This window comes from Petaurus breviceps, unplaced genomic scaffold (assembly GCF_028583685.1).
Source record: "Petaurus breviceps papuanus isolate PSGF00001 unplaced genomic scaffold, PetGlider_PUasm1.0 37, whole genome shotgun sequence".
NCBI lineage: Eukaryota > Metazoa > Chordata > Mammalia > Diprotodontia > Petauridae > Petaurus > Petaurus breviceps.
The window spans coordinates 26,266,092-26,284,516 of record NW_027186296.1 but is presented as its reverse complement, the minus strand read 5'-3'; the positions used below and the strand labels follow the sequence as shown (position 1 = coordinate 26,284,516).

Here is an 18,425-nt window from a genome sequence, read left to right as displayed (position 1 = left end):
TGCAGCTAGACATCACATTAAAGGTTATCTTGGCTACCCCTGTTAACTGATATTAAGCTTTCAGTCCTTTAAAATTGCCACTTTTTTTTTCTTCTCATAGACTATTGTTAGACCAAGCTCCCCCTCCCTCCTCCATTGTATTCTTTTGTAATTGATATTTGAACCTACATAAGACTTTATGACTGATTTTGCTTGCTTCAACCTTTGGAAGTCTTTTGGAATTTTGACTCTCATACCCACTTTATTAACTCTCCTCAGTTTGGTGTGATTCAGACTCGATGAAAATGTCTCCTATGATTCATTGCTAAAAAATATTGGAGAGGATAAGGAACAATAATGTGCTTTTCTTCCTTTCCTTCATAAATTCCCTCCATTGCTGTGTTCCTAATCATCTGTACCTTTAGTTTATGTTTAATCCTAACTCCAGAAACTTTCACAGTGATCCCCTTAGAATTCCACATAGAGGCCTCTGGGAAACACAAAACACACTAAGAAACCATCCCCCAACTCAGGAGCATGGCAGGGGATTAAGGTAATTTCAGTGCGTGCTATTTCCAGCGTCAGTGGGAAAAGGTTGCGTGGGAGGAAGAATGGGAAAAGGTCTTGAAATGAAGAAACTCAATGTGAGTTAGTGTGATGGAGCAGCCAAAAAAAAACGTAATGTGTTCCTTAGTTACAATAAAAGGATCACAGTGTCCAAGATGTGATGAATTCTGTTGGCCAGGCCACATCTGAAATATTATGTTCAGTTTGGGGGCAGTATGTTTTAAAAACAACACTCATAAGCTGGAAAGTGTTCAAATGATGGAAACCAGGATAATGAAGGGCCTCAAGTTCATTCCAAATGTCGATTGGTTTAAGGAACTGGGGATGTTCAGCCTAGAGAATAGAAGATTCGGGGAAGGCAAAGATGGCAGAGAAAAGGCAGGGACTCACCTAAGCTCTCCTAAATTTCCCTCCAAACAACTTTAAAACAATACCTCAAAATGAATTCTGAAGTGGCAGAACCCACAAAAAGATGGGGTGACAAAATTTCTCAGTGCAAGACAATTTAGAAGGTCAGCAGGAAAGGTCTGTTGAACCAGGGTGAGACTGGAGTATAGTTCAGTGCAGACAATACTCTAGCAAGCCAGCAGCAGGCCTTGGGGGTAATTGAATCTGCATCAAGTGACTTCTGGAGCCCTCAGTCTATAGACAGTAAGGGTGTTGGTCAATTGCTCAGAAGGAGATTACAGGAGTCCCTTTGCTGGCACTGGGCGCAGGACTCTGATGCATTGCTCATACATGGATCCAGTTCACAGTCCTGGGTCATAGTCCCAGGGTGAAGAGAAGCACTAGTGTGGCAGAGTTTGTGGCCACAGGGGAACAGGGACATCGGTCACAGTCTTAAGACAGAAAAGAGTACTTATGAATGCCCACAGACCAAAGCATAGGCCAGGAAAGAAGTGATCACACCTCTCCTTAGACCACATTACTTTGGAAAAACTGAAAGCTTACAAATCCCCACAACTAGCCCTGAAAACAGCACAAAAAACCTGAAGCTTAGGAAAGTTTCCCCTCCACACCAGGAGCAGAGCTCAACTTTAACATAAAGTTGAAAGTCAAGAAATAGGCTGGGAAAATGAGCAAGGAAGAAGGAGAGGGAGGAGGAGGAAAAGAAAGAGGAGAAAAAAGAGAAGATGTCAACAAAGACAATGATGATGACCATAGAAGGTTACTATAGTGACAGAGAAGATCAAAGCACAAACTCAGAAAAGGACAACAAAGTCAAAACTGCTACATCTAAAGTCTCAAAGAAAAAATGTAAAGAGGTCTCAGGCCCAAAAAGAATTCCTGGAAGAGCTCAAAAAGGAATTGAAGAGTCAAATAAGAGACACAGAGGAAAAATTGGGGGGGGGATGAAAGAGATGCAAGAAAATCATGAAAAATGCATCAATAGCTTGGTAAAGGAGGCATAAAAAATACTGAAGAAAATAACACTTTAAAAAAAGGAATATGCCAAATGGTAAACAAGACACAAAAATCCACTTAACATAAAAAGCAGAACTGGACAATGGGAAAAGATATATATTTTTTAAAATCACTGAAGAAAAGAATTCCTTAAAAAGTAGATTTGACCAAATGGAAAAGGATGTGCAAAAGTTCACTGAAAAAATAATTCCTTAAAAATTAGATTTGGGCAAGCAGAAGCTAAAAGCTCCATAAGACATCAAGAAATCCAAAAGAATGGGAAAATAGAAGAAAATGTAAACTCTCATTAGAAAAACAACTTACCTAGAAAACAGATAGAGGAGAGACCATTTAAGAGTTATTGGACTACCTGAAATCCATGATAAAAAAAAAAAAGACATCTTTCAAGAAATTAAAAAAAAAAAGAAAAGAAAGAAATTAACAAGACTGCCCTGATATTTTAAAACCAGAAGGTAAAATAGAAATTGAAAGAATCCACCAATCTGGCAAAGAATTGGAAATCAAGGGGATGCCCATCAATTGGGCAATGGCTAAACAAGTTGTGGTATATGAATGTAATGGAATACTATTGTGCTATAAGAAATGAGGAGCAGACAGACTTCATAATAACCTGGAGAGACTTATACAAACTGATATTGAGTGAGAAGAGCAGAACCAGGAGAAATTTGTACACAATTACAGACACAATGTATGTGTGATGACTAACTTTGATAGACTGGGCTCTTCTCAGCAATGCAAGGTTATAAGACAACTCCAAAAGACTCATGATGGAAAGAAAGGTCCACATCCAGAGAAAGAACTACAGAGTTTGAACACAGATTGAAATAAACCACCTGCTCTCTTTCTTTTTCTTGTTTTGTTTTGTTTCCTCTCTCCCATTGTTCATTCCATTGGTTATAATCCTTCTTTACAACCTGACTAATGTTTAATGTGAAGGTATTTGCAGATCCTATATTTGATTGCATGCTGCCATTGGGAGGGAGGAGAGGGAAGGGAAGAAAACGTGAAACTCAAGGGATTGTGGAGCTGAATCTTGTAAACTAAAAGTAAACAAATAAATTAAATTTTTTTTGGAGGGCAATTGGGGTTAAGTGTCTTGCCTAAAGTCACACGGCTAGTAAGTGTGTCAAGCGTCTGAGACCACATTTGAACTCAGGTCCTCCTGACTCCAGGGCCGGTGCTCTATTCACTGCACCACCTAACTGCCCCAAAGATCTAGAATCTTATTTTCTTTTGCTTTTTGGAGGGCAATTGGAGTTAAGTGACTTGCCCAAGGTCACATGGCTAGTTTTTGTGTTAAGTGTCTGAGGCCGAATTTAAACTCAGTTTCTCCTGATTCCAGGGCCGGTGCTCTACTCACTGCACCACCTAGTTGCCTCATAAATTAAATTTTTTTTTTAAAAGAATCCACCAATCGCCCCAAAAAATATCCCAAAATAAAAACTCCCAGGAATCTTATAGCCAAATTCCAAAGCTCCTAGGTGAAAGAGGAAATAATGCTAGTAGCCAGAAAGAAACAATTTAAATATCATGGAGCTATAACACAAGTATAACACAAGATTTAGCAGCTTCTACTTTAAAGATCAAAGTATGATATTCCAGAAGGCAAAGGAACTAGGATTACAACCAAGAATCACCTACCCAACAAAACTGAGTACAAGCCTTCAGGGGTAAAAAATGGACATTCAATGAAATAGAGTACTTTCAAGCATTCCTGAAGAAAAGACCAGAGCTGAATAGAAAATTTGACTTTCAAATACAAAACTAAATAGAAGCATAATAAAGTAAACACAAAAGAGAAATCATAAGGGATTAAATAAGGTTAAACTGTTTATATTCCTATGTGAAAAAATGATACTTTTAACTCGTAAGAACTTTATCATTATTAGGACAGTTAGATGGTTTTTACATAGACAAAGAACAAAAGTACGAGTTGAATATGATGGGATAATGTAAAAAAAATAAATTAAATTAAGGGATGAGAAAGAGGAATGTACTGGAAGAAGAGGGAAGGGGGAGGTAGAATGGGACAAATTATATCACATAAAAGAAGTGCAAGAGCTTTTACAGTGGAGGGGAAGATGGGAGATGTTGGGGAGGAAGTGAGTGAATCTTATTCTCATAATAATTGGCTCAAAGAGGGAATAACATATATACTCAATTAGGTATATAACCTATCTCACTGTATTGGAAAGTAGGAGGGGAAGGGAATAAAAGAAAGGGGCCTACTGATAGAAGAAAGGGAGGATTTGGAGAGGTGATGGTCAGAAGCAAACACTTTTGAGAATGGACAGGATAAAAGGAGAGAGAGCAAGTGGGATAAAACAAGGGGAGAATAGGATGGAGGGAAATACACAATTAAGAATCATAAGTGTGGGAAAAGAATTTACAGCAAATTTCTCTGATAAAGTTCTCATATCTCAATTATACAGAGAACTAAGTTAAATTTATAAGAATATAAGCCTTTCCCCATTTGCTAAATGGTCCAAGGATATGAACAAGCAGCTTTCAGACAAAGTAATCAAAGCTATCTATGGTCATTTGAAAAATTCTCTAAATCACTACTGATTAGAGAAATGAAAATTAAAGCAACTCTGAGGTATCACCTCATACCTTTCAAATTGGCTAATATGACAGAAAAGTAAAATGAAACATATTGGAGGATTTGTGGGAAAATTAAGACACTAATGTACTGTTGGTAGAGTTGTGAACTGATCAAACCATTCTGGAGAGCAATTTGGAACTATGTCAAAGGGCTATTAAATTGTGCATACCCTTTAACCCAGCAATACCACTACTAGGTCTGTATTCCAAAGAGATCAAAAGAAAGAAAAGGACCTATATGTGCAAAAACATTTATAGTAGTTCTTTTATGGTGGCAAAGAATTGGAAATTGAGGGGATGCCCATCAATTGGAGAATGACTGAACAAGTTGCGGTATATGAATGTAATGCAATATTATTGTGCTACATGAAATGATGACCAAGGTGCATTTAGAAAAACCTGGAAAGAATTATATGAACTGATGTTCAGATTGTTCAGAATAACAGCAATATTGTATAATGATCAGCTTTGAAAGATTTAGCTATCCTCAGCAATACAATAATCCAAGATAGCTCCAAAGCATTTATGATGAAAATGCTATCCTCTTCCAGAGAAAGAACTGATGTAATCTGAATGCAGATTGAAGCATACTTTTTTAAACTTTTTGTTTGTTTGGTTTTTGGTCTGTTTTCTTTCATAACATGACTAGTATGGAAATGTTTTTGCATGACTGCACCTGTATTATCTATATCAAATTGCTTGCCTTCTCAAGAGGGGGCAATAAAGGAAGGAAGGGAGAAAATTTCGTACTCAAAATTTTTTAAAAACAAATGATAAAATTATTTTTACAATGAGAAAAAATATTGTATTTTTTAAAAGAGAGAATAGAAGATTCCAGAGGTCATGATAGCTGACTTCAAGTATTTGAAAACTTTTCTCTTGAAAGATGAATTAGACTTGTTCTTCTTAATCCATGAAGACAGAACTAGGAGAATGGGTAGAAGTGGCAAAAAGGCAAATTTAGGTTTGACATAAAGAAAAAAATGTACTTAGCCCTAGAGTTAAAACAAATTGGAATGTTGAACAAATGTTCACTACATTGAAGTAGGCCACTCCAGAGAGTACTAATCATCAAGCAAAGTTTGAAGGTGACTTTTTGAACCTAAGTGTAAGATTTCATATTTGTCCTTAATAATTTCATCTTGTGGGGAATCTGCAGCCTTGAGATCTGGGTCCTCAAATATGGCCCTTTGAATGAATCCAGTCAAAGGGCCACACTTGAGGACCTGAGAACCACATGTGACCTTGAGGCCTCAGGTTCCCCACCGCTGGTCTTAACCCATCCTTCCAGCATGTTGAAGTATGAAATCAATATCTATTCAGATATGGGTAGACTAAAGAGCTTCTGAGGAATCCTTTGGTGATTCTGTGAATACGGGATTTTAAGCACTACATCTTTTACATTTGTCTAGTAAGATTCTTTGCTGACATGTTTGATTAATGAGAAACTAAGAAAAGATTCTTTGTGCTCATAATTAAATGAATAGTACAAAAGTCAATTTATTTGAACTATACAGATGGACATCTGCTTATCATGAGAATGACATTGAGTTTAATGTCCATTTGAATCCTGAGTCAACCACTAATTATATATTTAATCAAATCTGTTCACGTGAGTCTCATTTTTCTTCTTCTATAAAATAGTGATAATGATACCTAGGCTGACAACTTGACCAAGAAATTTTGAGAATCAATTGGGTTGTATATAAAGTACTTTGTAACCATAATATATCATGTGTAAGAGTTATCAGTTATCATCATCGTTATTTGCTCAGAAAGAGAAAAGATACTCATAAATACTCAGTGGGCTGGTGACTGTTGGGGTTTTTTTTTCCAGTAGTCTATGAAGAGGTATCAAATTTGCAGCATATGAAAAGCCCCAAAACTCCAGAGTGCAGCCAGAACCAGATTAAAATGTAGCTAAGAAATGCTTAGCAAAATAAATAAAAATAAAACACACATAATCTTAATTTTTGGTGTTCTAAGTCAATATAAGTCCTAGGGATCCATTTCTACTTGAATTTAGCGCCACTGGTCTAAAGATAAACCAGACAGTATGGGATAGTGGAAAGATTGCTGAACAATCAGAAGGATTCATGTCAGAAGGATCTGAGTTCAAGTCTTACTAGCAATATTTACTAGCTACATGATTTTGAGAAGATTCCTTAAAGTCTCTGAGTTTCCATTTCTTCATTTGTAACATAAGGATTGTAACAATACGAATGTTACATGTGACTATTGTGAGGATCAAATGACATAATATTTGCAAAGCCTTTAGCAAAGTTCCTAGCATGCCGTAGGCACTGTATAGATGTTAACTAGGAGTATTAAGAATAATCCTAGCTAACATTTATATAGCCCTTATTATGTGTTGGGCACTGTGCTATTATCACTTTACAATAATAATCTCATTTGATCCTCACAAAAACCCTGTGAGAGAGGTGCTATTATTATCCCCAACTTACAGATGAGAAAACTGAAGCAAATAGAGGTTAGGGGCACACAACTACTAAGTGTCTGAAAGTTATACTTAAATTCAGGTCTTCTCGACTCCAGGCCCAGTGCTCTATCCACTGTACTATGTGGTGGTGGTGGCAGTGGTGGTTGGTGGTAAAGTGCTTTGTAAATGCTAAATGCCAGCTATATAAAACCATCCTCTGGGTAATTAAAGCTGGGATCATAGCGCATAAAATAGCATGGAGATACAAAAAATAAATTTGCTGGGGAAAAGAGATCTTGTTTTAAAGGTGAGTTTTTCTCTTTGGATCACAAGAAAAGGCAAGCCATGAGATTATAATTAATTTCTATAATTTCATGTGTGCACATTTGTAACCTGTGAAGGCATTTTAACTTTATCTAGACCAACAACTGTTTTCATATGGCTAACAATGTCATTTTTGCAAATAGAATATGTTAATTCCATAGGATACAATATACTCTTTCTAGATACAAGGTACTTTGTGAATTTAATAACCAGATAAAATCCAATATGGAACTTTTTTCCTCTCAGAAAAAAAAAATGTTTCATTTAAAAATTATTCACGCTAAAGTGATTTTAACTTGATGTTGAAAATGAGTCTCAGTCCTGCCTGAAAGTCTTCCAAAGTGTAATAATTCACAGCAGAAAGCAACCTCCACTAAGTATTACTGCTACATATATGCAACTTTCCCCTGATATTTTATTCTTATCTTTTTTTAGAAAAGTAAAATATTAGCCTGTCTTAAACCTTCAAAGAGATGTGCTGTTTTTTTCTGACTTGTACAAGGCATTTTAAAAAACTAATTTTAGGGATTGGCAGATATACTGAGTAATCCAGGCTTGTAGTAAAGTGTATGAATAGCTTTTCATATGGGCTCAGAAAATATGAATAAATATTGTGTTTAAAAACACTGTCAAGCTCAGATTCATATCTGGGGACTGTTGAAGTTTTCTATCTCTGCTTCCCAGAGTAAATGAATGCACAATCAGTTAATGCCGATTAAGTGTTACTATTTCTCAAACACACCAGATGCTGAAACAAAACTGAAGGTACTGAGTGAGTAGATTCTGTTTTTCACTGGTAAAATGGACACAGGAAGTGAGCAACAGAGTTCAGGTTCGTGATCAAGGCTTCTTAGGACAAGTTTTTAAATATATACAATGAAAAAAATACCACAAATATAAAATCAAAATGAAACTGGGAATTCAAACTGTCAAGAAGGCATTAATGTTGTTCAGAGAGATTAGTCATTGCACCTAAAACCCATTTGAATGCTTAAATTTTTCAAAATCTTGTCATTCCAACCAACTTTAATCTTTTTCCTTCGTATCTATGTGGAACTATGGCTAGAGCTGGATGACTGGGACTTTGCCCGAGGGTGGAAAATTTAGAGGATGTAGATGGCACTGTTCCCTAGATGATTATCTCTTTCCTGCCTAGCCCCATCTCATAGTTCAGCTTAGTTCTGGGGATTGTTTTTCCCTTTTGAACAGTTTAGAAACTCCTATGTGCTCTGGGGCACTTAAAACCAGAACATAAACCCAAAGTGAGCCTATGCCTCCCTTTCACTCTCCATCATTGCCATTTACTTGCCCTAAGCACAGAAATTGCTTATGATGACTCAGTGGCTACACCATTATTATCCTTACCACACATCATGGCACATGATCATATTTAGCTCTTTACTATATAGTCTTATGTTCTCTAATCTTTGTGACAACAGATTAGGTCAGAAACAATATATTATATATCTTTGTATGTCCCATCCTCCATCACTTGTGTGCACACACACACATACACACACACACACACCTTGATCAGTGTAAAATATATAGTCGATGCTCAATAAATTCAGAACTGAAGTCATACTCCTCAGTGTCAGTCCTGTCAAAGATGATGTCATCTCTTTATCAATAACTTAATTGAACAGACAGACTATACATTGATTAAATTTGGGGTATGTGGGTTGTTCAGGGAGGACTAGCACCTCTAGTATAAGGGCTGGCTGAGCCCTTCTCAGCACTACTCATCCATCTCTCTTGGCACCCAACTCTCCCTTGTAGCTCCAAGAAGTTGTAGCAGGCACAGGCCATACCCAGTGAACCGTCTTAGTTGATGGGTTAAACCAAGTAGAGGGTAACCAATAGGCTTCAAACCCATTGGTGAATTAGAGGGATGTCTACCGCAAACATGTGAAGGCTTCATCTGGTAGAATGGGCAGATGAGAACAACTTGTTCCAATGGTCACAAGGGCAACTGAAGCACTCTGGAGTGCTTAGAGTTTAGTCAGACGTGGAAGATGTCAAAGTCAGCCACTGCATCCCAGGTCATTACCAGTCATCCTGACTTTTGTCTTTCCAATGACTTCAATGACTCAGGAAGAGAGTAAGGCTGATGACTTTGAGCAACTCTGACTTGCTGTCATTCAATTCACTCATGAGTTAAGGCATCATTCCCTGATTGTGTTGGTCCTCTTTGGAAATGAAGGAAAAGGGGCGGCCAGGTGGCTCAGCAAGTAAGAGCACCGGCTCCAGTGTCAGGATGACCTGGATCAAATCTGGGCTCAGATACTTAGCACCACACCCAGAAATAACTGGCCCTGTAACATTGAGCAAGTTACTTAACCCTGATTGCTTTAAAAAAAAAAAATGAAGGAAAAACAACAACACTGATTAAGTTTCTAGATTGTAGAAAGTTGTGTGAGATGCTTAGCACCTCCAAAGACAAGAATAGTCGACTATTAAGTTTATAGTCAATTAAAACCTTTAATTCTTGCTCTTATTTTTGGAGGGCAGGACAATTGGGGTTAAATGACTTGCCCAAGGTCACATGGCTAGTAAGTGTTACGTGTCTGAGGCTGGATTTGAACTCAGGTCCTCCTGACTCCAGGGCCAGGGCTCTATTCACTGCATCACCTAGCCGCCCCCTTCAATTCTTTTATACATAAACTACTGTTGAGCCAGGTCTCCCCTCAGCTTTCCTTTTTTTTTTTTTTTTTGCTTTTTGGAGAGGGGAGGGGAGGGCAATTGGGGTTAAGTCTGAGGCCAAATCCGAACCCAAGTCCTCCTGATTCCAGGGCTGGTGCTCTACTCACTTTGCCACCTAGCTGCCCCAAGAATTTGCATCAGCTTTCATTTTTGAAGTTGATTTTTTGAACCAAGTGTAGGATTTTACATTTAGTCTTAAAATTTCATATCGTTTGTCTTAACCCATTGCTCCAGCATGCTAAGATATTTTTTGTATTTGAGTCTATCATCTCATGTGTCAGCTACCCTCTCTTTATTTTGGATGATCCACAAGTTTTAAGTAGCCTATAGTCACAACTTAGAATAAGTCAATAGTATATTGCTGTTATTTTAAAATCTAGAATGATACTGGTTTCTATTAATAGGACTATGTCAGGCAAATGCTGGAAGTCATCCCTGTGCTATGTTTGGTACTGGTCACACCCTTATGAAGGTATTGTGTTCACTTTGGGTTTCTGCATTTTAACACAAGTATAGAGAAGCAAGGAGAAGGTTCAGAGTAGAGTAACTAAAACTGGGAGAGAGGGGGAAAGAAACAAGTTTAAGGGAGCTCAGATTGTTTATCGCAGAAAGGTAAGACACTTTTAAGAATATGCAAGTTTGTTATGAAAAAGATACCAACAAAACAAGAGGACATATAGGAGCTTAAATAGCATCAAGAAACCTTTGGTTATACATTAGGAAGAACAAAATTTGAAAGGTAATTAAATATTGGAACAGGTCTGTGGCTTTGTGGGGTGAAGGTAATATCAGGACAAGGAGAAGAGAGTGAGGAAAGAGTTCCAGCAGCAGCTGAGGAAGGTGACTCCTGAGAAGGGTAATAGTAACAGTAGTGAGTGATCTGAGGTGATGGAAATTTGAAAGAGCAGATGGGAAAACTGCAGGACCATCCAAAACCTTAACAATTTCTGAGATGGAGAGCTCAGAATTGTACATTCCTGGCTTTTAGCCAAAAGCAGAGGAAGTTACTGGCAATAGAATAAAAGAGATGGGCAGTAGGAAGAAACCAAAAGGTTAGGACAGTGTGATGCAGGGCAAAAACATAACCAAAAAGTTAAAGGGGTGTAGCTGAAATGCAAGGACAGGGGAAGAAGAGAATTTAATAAGTGAAGGAAAGGAGAAAAAGAAAACAAAACAAAACTTTTGATGTTTCTTCCCCTCCCTACTCAGAATTTTATAACTATGATGGGACAATCAAGGCTTTATCATTAGTAACAAATTTAGAGGGCACTGAAAACTCTTGTCCTCCCTTTACAAAAGGAAACAATACAACTTAGCAGCTACTTAACAAGAAGATTGAGCTTAAAAGAAAAAAGAAAAAAAAGGAAGCACACAGCTGGTCCACTAACTTTCCCTAGTATTTGCACTCCAAATGAACACCAGGTCCAAGCCAACTCTTCCCACCCTAGTCTCTGCAGTAGTGATTGTTGTGGGTTTAGCAGGTATCCCCACCTGAACGCATAGTATATTTCCTATTGTATATCCTGGGCACAGTTTATGTGGCCCCAAAGGGGGCCACAAAATTGCTAGTTACAGCTTCATTTACACACACACACACACACACACACACACACACACACACACACACACACAAGTTCTTTCAAACTTATGGCACTTTGTACCACTATTTTGCACTTCAAATTTAATTTGTAGTATTGTGATTTAAGTGCAATCATTATCTCTGCAGCATAATGCCTTACAGATGAAACGCACTCAATGGTGGTTCCATTGAATTAAAATGAAATATAACAAACATTATTGGTATAAATATTCTGCTTGCTATATAGGGCAGGAAAAAGAAATAAAATAAGACTAATGCAGCTTCAGTAAATCAATTAATAACTATCTGGGTGCCTATGGGCTGAGCACTGTACTAGTCAACAAATATAAGGCAAGGTCCTTCAGTCAAAGAGTTTAAGGAAGACAAGATGAACACCTACTGAACAATGTTAAGACAGGACAATATATAGTCAAGTGCTAAACTGTTTGATATAAAATATATATATTTTTTGTTTTATTTTGCTTTTTAAGATTTCAGGCGAAAGGGAAATCAGCAGTAGCTGGAGCAGTTCCAAAAAGTCTCATGAAGGGAGATGGAATTCAATTTGGTCTTTATAGTTGTGTAGGACTTGCTTAGGAAAAGGTAAGGGAAGGCTTTCTGGGAAGATGACCTTTTGAGGATTCTTGTCTAGAAAACAATAGAAATGCTAAAAAGACACAAAATTTCTGGAAATTCTCATGAGAAAGTTTAAATTCAGCAAAAGGCAATAAACAAACTAAGGAAGAATCTCTATGTAGGTATATTTTCATTAAACATATGGAAAATCTCTTAAATTAATTTTAAGAGTCCTCAAACAACAGTTAACCACTGGTCTGGTACTCAATGTCTTTCCTGTTTGGCGGGACCCAGTAGAATTCATACTTTGCTAGCATAAGCCTTTGAGAATCCAAGGTTACCTCTACAACATTATGAGTCATTGAGATAGTACTTTGGTGAAATGCTTCAGTGCAGCAAATATATCTGATAAAAATCTGACATCAAAATCTATACTGAACCAATATCAATTTATAAGTGTAAATATTGATTCTCCAATGGAAAAATGTACACTAGATATAGACAACATTTTTTTTTTTGCTTTTTGGAAGGCAATTGGGGTTAAGTGATTTGACAAAGGTCACATGGCTAGTTTTTGTGTCAAGTGTCTGAGGCTGGATTTAAACTCAGGTCCTCCTGACTCCAGGGCCAGTACTCTATTCACTGAGCCACCTAGCTGCCCCCTGATATGGACAACTTTTGAGGAAATAAACAAAAGCTTTTAATAATCACTTGAAAACATAAATGACTTACATAAGAACTCCTTATTTTATAAGCAGTGCTGGGAAAAATAGAAAGTTGCCTGACACAAATTAGATTTAGATTATCTCACACCATATAACATAATAAATTCAAAATGTATGTGTAATATTAATGATAATATTATTAAAAATTAGAAGAGAATCAGATTATATAATATTCACAGTTATTGCTAGAGGGTAAACTCTTCACCAAAGAAATTGGTGATTACAAAAAGTAAAATAAGTGATTTCAATTACATAAACAAAGAATGTAAGCAGGGTAAGAAAAGAAGCAGTTATCTGCAGGGAAATCTTTAGATCAGCTATCTGATAAAGCTGTGATATCTAAATTTATATAGACAACTAACAAATATACATAAGATCAAAAGTTATTCTTTAGTACATTAAGTGGTCAAAGGCTGAGTTGCTTCAGTTGTATCTAATGTCCTTTCTTTTAACGCCACTCTATCAATATTAATTTAATAAGTTGATGCTAGTCATTCATTTAGTATCCACTGTTGAAAACATGACCCTCTTTATTTCCCAAAAATAATTAGGAGAGCTGGTCATCATTTTGGCAGGAAATAGGTTTATATCGGTGCTTATACATTTTTAAAGCAAACTCCAAATTAATACTTCATTTAAATACAAAAGTAACATCATAAAACAAATTGGGAGAATGGAAGGAGGTATTTTTTGCAATTTGATTAGAAGAATTCTTACCAAAGGAAAGAGATGTCCATGAAAAATAAAAGAGGTCATTTGGGTTATATAAAATTAAAAAGCATTTGCTCAAACAAAACTAATAGAAGAGAAACTTAAGTTGATTAAGAAAAATAGTTGAATCAAATATCTAGGGGGAAATTTTGTTCTATAGGAAATCGATACAATGATGCAAGACCAAGAACCATTTCTTAATAGGCAAGTGGTCAAAGGAAAAAAACAAATGGTTTTTGGAACGAGAAATGAAATTACTCAACAATCATGAAATATTTCTTCAAATCACTAAGAAGAGAAATGCAAATCAGAGCAACACTAGTTTTACTTCAGACATATTAAACTGGCAAAGATGATAAAATACAAACCAATGATATTAAATAGACTGTAGGAAGAAAGGAACATTAATACACTGTTGGTAGAATTGTGCAATTGTCCCACCATTCCATCAACTTGGAATTTTTCAAGGAGAGTCATTAAACTGTCCAGACCCTTTTACCCATCCATCTACAACTAGACATATAACTAACTAACGTCAAAGATGGAGGGGAAAACCCCTATGTATACTAAAATATTTGTAGCAGGACTTTTTTGTGGTAGCAAAAAACTGGAAACAAAATAGGTGCCCATTACTTAGGTAGGGGTATGGCTGAACAAACTAGAATGCAAATATAATGGATGATCACTGTGCTGTAATAAATAACAAATAGGAAGAATTCAGAGAAACTTGGGAAGAATTCTATGAACTATTTAGAACTGTATTCTTCTTCTTGAGGTGATTAATTTTTTTTTAAGTATGATTTAAAAATAGAGAAGTGTGTGGGAATTGAGGGAATTGAATGAATCACACTGACTCCCTCTTGTAGCTCAATTCTGGATCTAGCTCAGTTCTTTTTTTATTCAATTATGGATCTAGTCCAATTTCTGTCTTGTGAGAAAACTTTATTCAATTATAGAAATTGTGAGACATTTTTATTGCATTGTTTGAAACTGTCCCTGCATGGCTAGGAAGCTGGACCAGCTCTACCTGCTGCTTGGAGACCCTTAACTAAGGGCCTAGATTATGCTGACCAGAAACCCAAGCAGATCCAAAGCAAGGAGTTTCCTAACAGTTATACATCTCAAGCAACCCCTGTGTCTTATCTGAAAACTAGCCCCATACTGGTCAATCAGTTATTGTCTCCTTGTATTATTTGATTGAATACAGATATTTGAGGGCTTGGGGGGAGTGGGACAACTCTTTTTTCTTATTTCAAGGAATTGCACCTATTTGCTTCTCCCCCTTCCAAACTGGAAAGTCCCTAATCTTTCTTCCAATTAGAAATCAAATTACTTATCCTTGTATCCTGGTTTATACCTTTAATAAAACATAAATAATAAATAAAATAATTATTATCAATTATTATTAATAAAAGTAATCAATACTATTAAAATAACGAATAATAAATTAATAGAACATAAAATCTGTCAAGCCCTATATTCAAGGTCGGGTACCAAGCTGAGAAAGCCTGGTCCCAATTTCTTATGACCTAGTATGCATTGTAAAATAAATCAATATGCGCAGAAGCTTGAAATTTTGTTTCCTCAATTATTTCAGATTTTACTCCTCACAGGTGAGAGAAGAGAACATCTCAGACAAGGGATGGAAAGGAGGGGAGACTTAGGATGGTGTGTTACTGAAACCAATCTCACTGGAATGGAAAATGTAAGGAGGGGAAAAGGGCAGGGAGACACGGAGTTAAATAAATTGGCCATAGTTAGATTATGGACAACCTTGAAAAGACAGAAAAGACAAATTTAGATTTAATGTAATGGAAAAAAGGGATTTTTTTGAGAAGAGGAATGATGTGCTGAAAGTGGAATTTTAGTAACATTAGCATTAGTTCTAGAATCAGAGAGCCTAGCTAGAATAATGTTCCAGCAATACAAAGCCTGGCCTAAAGTGGTGTCAGTTGCAATGGTAACAAAGACAGATGTGACACATTTTAAAGGAAGAATCAATGTACTTAGTGAGATTAAATATGAGAGACCAGAGAAACATGAAGGAAGATCATATGGCATAATGGATAGAATACTGGGGTTGAATTTAGGAAGACCCAGATTTGAATACTGCCTTAGATACTTCCTGTGTTTGATGTTAGGAAAGTCACTTAATATCGACAAAACAGTAATGATATTAATACTATCACCTTTCCAAAGGGTTATTGTGGGTATCAAATGAGATACTACATATAAAATGCTCTACAAACCTTAAAGTCTTATATTGTTCTCTAAGAATTTATTAAGGGCTTACTACATGTCAGATACTATGCTAATTTCTGTAGAAATAAAGTAAAAAATGATCAGTTCCTGTTCTCAAAGAGTTTGTATTATAAGAGGAAAATAGCATGTACATGTATAAGAAAATAAAATTCATATAATGTAGTTTGGGGAGGGAGTATACTAGTAGCTGAGGAAGGAAGGGTAGAAGTCAGGAAAAGTTTCACATAGAAGATGGTGCTTTAACTGCATCTAGAAGGAAACCAAAAATTTCAAGAGTCAGGGGGAAGGAAAGAGTACATGAGAGACAATCGGTACAAATCCCTGGAAATATAAGATAAAATGTTCTGTCTATGGAATAGTGAGTAGACCAGAAGAGTAAGGAGTTAGAAGGATGAAAAAATTGGAAGAGATTATGTTGCAAAGAACTTTAAATGACAAGCAGAGGGGTGTAGAGTTGATTTTAAAGGTAATAGGGTTTGAGTTTGGGCAAGGGGGAGACGTCAGATTCCATCTTAGAAAAATCACCTTGGTGACTATGTAGGAAGATGAGCATATTAATGCATTGCTGGTAGAGTTCTAAAATGGTACAATTATTTTGGAAAGCAATTTGTGATTGTGCAAATAAAATTACTAAAATGTCTATAAGCTTTGACCCAGAGATTCTGCTACCAAGTATATACTAGAATGAGGTCACTGATAACAAGAAAGAACTTATGTACACCAAAAATATTTATGGAAACAAAAGAACAGGATAGATATACATAGATTGGGGAATGGTTAAATTGCAATATACGAATATAATTAAAAATTACTATGCTGTAGAAAAAAATAAGATGATTAATACAGAAAAGCATGGAAAGATTTCTATGAACTGATTCAGAGTGAAGTAAATCTGAGTCAAGAAAACAATATACACAACGACAAGGTGAATGGAAAGAACAAGCAACCACGGACTTGTGCTGCCGCCCGCTGCGGATCTGCCCGCGGAACCTCCGTTTCCTGCTGTCCTAGAGCAGCCGCCGCCACCACCAGGATGTCTCGCTCTGCCCATGTCGTCTCCTCGGCGGCCCGGGCCCTGCTGGCCTCCGTGTTGGGCACCATGGAGATGGGCCCGCGCATGGACGGGTCAGCAAGCTCTGCCGCCGTGCACGCCTTCCTGGAGCATGGCCACCGCGAGCTGGACACGGCCTTCATGTACAGCGACGGCCAGTCTGAGAGTATCGTGGGCAGCATGGGCCTGGGGCTGGGGGACGGCGGCAGCAGAGTGAAAATTGCCACCAAAGCCAATCCCTGGGATGGAAAGACTCTGAGGGCTGAAAGTGTCCGTTCCCAGCTGGAGAGACCTCCTTGCAGCGGCTGCAGTGCACCCAAGTGGATCTCTTCTACCTGCATGCACCAGACCACAACACACCCGTGGAGGAGACTCTGCGGGCCTGCAATGAGCTGCACCAGGAGGGTAAGTTTGTAGAGCTGGGCCTGTCTAACTACGCCTCCTGGGAAGTCGCTGAAATCTGCACCCTCTGCAGAATTAATGGCTGGGTCGTCCCCACTGTGTACCAGGGCATGTACAATGCCACCACCAGACAAGTGGAGATGGAGCTGTTCCCCTGCCTACGTCACTATGGACTTCGGTTCTATGCCTACAACCCTTTGGCTGGTGGCCTCCTGACTGGCAAGTACAAATATGAAGACAAGAACAAAAAACAGCCTGAAGGCCAGTTCTTTGGGAATAGCTGGGCTGAGACCTACAGGAATCGCTTCTGGAAGGAGCATCACTTCCAAGCCATTGCTCTTGTAGAAAAAGCCCTGGCAGCATCTTACGGGGCCCACCCTCCCAGCATGACCTCAGCAGCCCTCAGATGGATGTGCCACCACTCCCAGCTCCAGGGTTCCTGTGGAGATGCTGTTATCCTGGGCATGTCCAGCCTCCAACAGCTGCAGCAGAACATGGCAGCATCAGAGGAGGGCCCACTGGAGCCTGGGGTAGTGAAGGCCTTTGATGAGGCCTGGAACCTTGTGGCCCATGAATGTCCCAACTACTTCCGCTAGCTCCAGCCCTGGGGGTGGAGGGAGGCCCCCTCATTGATCCTGGGTATCCCTGTACTCTTAGCCCCATCAGCCAGCCTTTGCCTTAACCTGCTGCAGCCTAAGCTCCATCTTTCAGATTGTCCCTCTTCTCTGAATCTTTGGTTTTCTAGCCTCCTTCCTGGAGTTGAGACCTCTGGACTTCTACCTGTTGTTCTTACTGTTGAGAAGGGTGAGGGCTGAGACCAGCTCTGTACTGTCTTATTGGAATAAATGCAAATGTTGCACAAAAAAAAAAAAAACAAGCAACCACAAAGCAGCTGAAAGTAAACTGCAAAATTACAAAGAGCAAGTATGACCCCAAAGAAGAACTAAGAGAAGACATCTCTTCTAATTCTTTTTTTTTTTTTTTTGCTTTTTGGAGAGGGGAAGGTAGGGCAATTGGGGTTAAGTGACTTGCCCAAGTTTTGTGTTAAGTGTCTGAGGCCAGATTTGAACTAAGGTC

General features: G+C 37.9%; 1 protein-coding gene across 1 annotated transcript; it reads left to right on the top strand.

Annotated features, from left to right (window-relative positions):
* Nucleotides 1–16,872: 16,872 nt before the first annotated feature.
* LOC138168509 (aflatoxin B1 aldehyde reductase member 2-like) lies at nt 16,873–18,225 on the top strand. Its single transcript, XM_069097507.1, is given in 2 exon segments — nt 16,873–17,231; nt 17,234–18,225. Coding segments are annotated over 2 exon segments (1,014 nt in total). The 5' UTR covers nt 16,873–16,928; the 3' UTR covers nt 17,945–18,225.
* The last annotated feature ends 200 nt before the right edge of the window (nt 18,226–18,425 follow it).